General features: G+C 29.4%; 1 protein-coding gene across 1 annotated transcript in view; it reads right to left on the bottom strand.

The window, feature by feature from the left end:
• The window catches only part of ephb1 (EPH receptor B1), a 194,193-nt gene extending 193,205 nt beyond the window's left edge, over positions 1–988 (bottom strand). Inside the window, exons 1-2 of the mRNA XM_073849352.1 lie at positions 908–988; positions 696–807 (exon numbers count right to left, since the gene is read on the bottom strand). Of these exons, the coding sequence (XP_073705453.1) occupies positions 696–807; positions 908–988 (193 nt within the window). The remainder of the gene's footprint in view (positions 1–695; positions 808–907) is intronic.
• Positions 989–2,556: the final 1,568 nt, after the last annotated feature.

The raw sequence follows: 2,556 nt of genomic DNA on the forward strand, positions 1-2,556 counted from the left end.
GATTTTATTTGGACATAGGGGTCGACCGATATGTTTTTAGGTATTATTAGAGATCAAGTAGACCGATAACCAATATTTTTAACCTATATATATATATATATATATATATATATATATATATATATATATATATATATATATATATATATATATATATATATACACATATACACATATACACACATACACACACACACACACACACACACACACACACACACACACATATATATACACATTCCAAAAAGTATATATAACATTTAAAGTATATATTAAACATATTATTATTATTATTATTATTATTATTATATATTATAAATATATATATATATATATATATATATATATATATATATATCAAAAAGTATATATATTTTCTTGCAAAAAATACAATAAAAAACACATTTTTAAAATGAATGACAAAAAAACGATTATTAGAGATCAAGTACTGATATTTTGAACCTATATATATATCCAAAATCCAAAAAAAAAAGTATATATAGGTCTATACTGATACAGTGCCAATATATTTTTCAACCCTGATGAGCTCCCAGAGCTGAAAAGTTTTACTACGTCAGAATTATATGAACTTCATTCACGCACTGAAAACCAACTCATACGAGTTTTCTGAAGTGCTTAAATTGAGCAAATTGAATTGCATGAAAATTCCATTAAGCTGGCTGAAATCTGTTCACTGAACACGCTCCCATCCGATTCTTCACATCCCTGGGCTAAAGTCAGATGGGCTTGTTTCTGTAAGACAGGCTTCCAGAGCGGGACAAACCTCAACCTTGTCGAACACGGCTCCTAAACACAGGAAGCTGATCGGCTACAGGGAAACACATCCTCTTGCATATTCCCTACGGCCAATCACAGCTCACCAAACAGGTGCAGAATGCCAAACTACCCTCTCAGCACCCTGTCCTCCGGGACGCTTCTTTCCCCCTCTCTCTGTCTCACGTTCTTTGCGGTCGTAGATCATTTGCATGCATTAACATAGCGCTGAGCAAAACGGCCATCTTTAGTTCACCCATAATCCCTCCTTCATTTTCTACACCACTGCTATACTGTATGTGTCCGTTCGCCCCACCTGTTCTTTTCCTCCTTTCAGTTCTTCCATTTTTTTGTTCCTCATCATGTCTTACAAGTGTGTTTCCTTTTCTAATGAGTCCATATAACCGCAGGGTGTCCATTTTTGCCATTCAAAAGGGTGCTAACAAGTGCCCTCGATGTGCCTTTATAAGGTGTAAACATACTGACAGTGTTTATACCGGTAAAGGTCACCAAATCACATCCTATTTAGATATTCCTACTCAACTATAGTCTCAGTCTGTGAACTAATAGTCTGACGCATATTGCACACAAATCTGAAAAGTCGTGTTTACAAGGTACTGAGTTGATACAGTAAGCACTTTTAAATACATTTTAAAATTAACGTGTAAAATGTGTGAATATTTGTTTTTTGTTTTTGCACTCTTATCAACTCTTATTAACATTATTATTTTCGTCAAATAAAATTAACATTATTTTTTGTCAACCAAAAATAAAGAGCATAACATTGCAAAATATTGAATAAAATTAAAGAACATTTTCAGCAAAACATTGTAAAAAAAAATTAAAGGCAAACACATTTTAAAATGAATTTGTCAAATATTCAAATAAAACAACTTTTGTCAAATGAAATTAACATTATTATTTTCATCAACCAAAATTAACAACATCTTTGACAACTAAAATGCAAGAACATAACACTGTAAAATATTGACTCAATTTAAAGAATATTTTCAGCAAAACATTAAATGCGAAAACTTAATTTGTAATATGCTTGAATATTTTTTTGCACTTATTTTGTCAGGTAAAATTAAAGAACATAACATGGCAGAATATTGACTACATTTAAATTATATTTTTTAGAAAAAGACAAAAATAAATAAATAATAAATAAACACATTTTAAAATCACTTTGTGATATATTTGATATTAGGGGACTGATATGTGTATTTTTCAGGACTGATACAGGTTATTAGAGATCAAGTAAATAACCGATAACCGATATTTAATTAACCGATAATCACTATTTTGAACCGATATATGTCTGGTGTCAAAAAAATTAATTAAAATTAATGTCAAAATTAAGAATAACAAGGGCTCTGACAAAAACTCTCTTTAAATGATTTTAAATTATTTTATCGGCAAATTGGTTTTGAAAATTACTGATACCGATAATCATAATACCGATAATCACAAATGCTTAATATCGGCGCCAATAGTCACTCGACTCCTATTTGGTTTTATTTTTCACTTGCTTCACATAAAATATTTTTTTGTCAACTAAAATGTGTTATTTTCATCAACTAAATTTAACATCACTAAAAAAAGTTTTCAAACAAAATGACATGGCAAAATATTGACTACATTTTAACAATATTTTGAGCAAAACGTAAGAAAAATAAAATGCGAAGAATATTTGGTTTTATTTTGCACTTCCATCAAATAAAAAAAATGGCAACTAAAAAGTGGATAATATTTAAATATACTTTTTTTTGCAAAAAATAA

The sequence above is a fragment of the Garra rufa genome, chromosome 10 (genome assembly GCF_049309525.1).
Source record: "Garra rufa chromosome 10, GarRuf1.0, whole genome shotgun sequence".
NCBI lineage: Eukaryota > Metazoa > Chordata > Actinopteri > Cypriniformes > Cyprinidae > Garra > Garra rufa.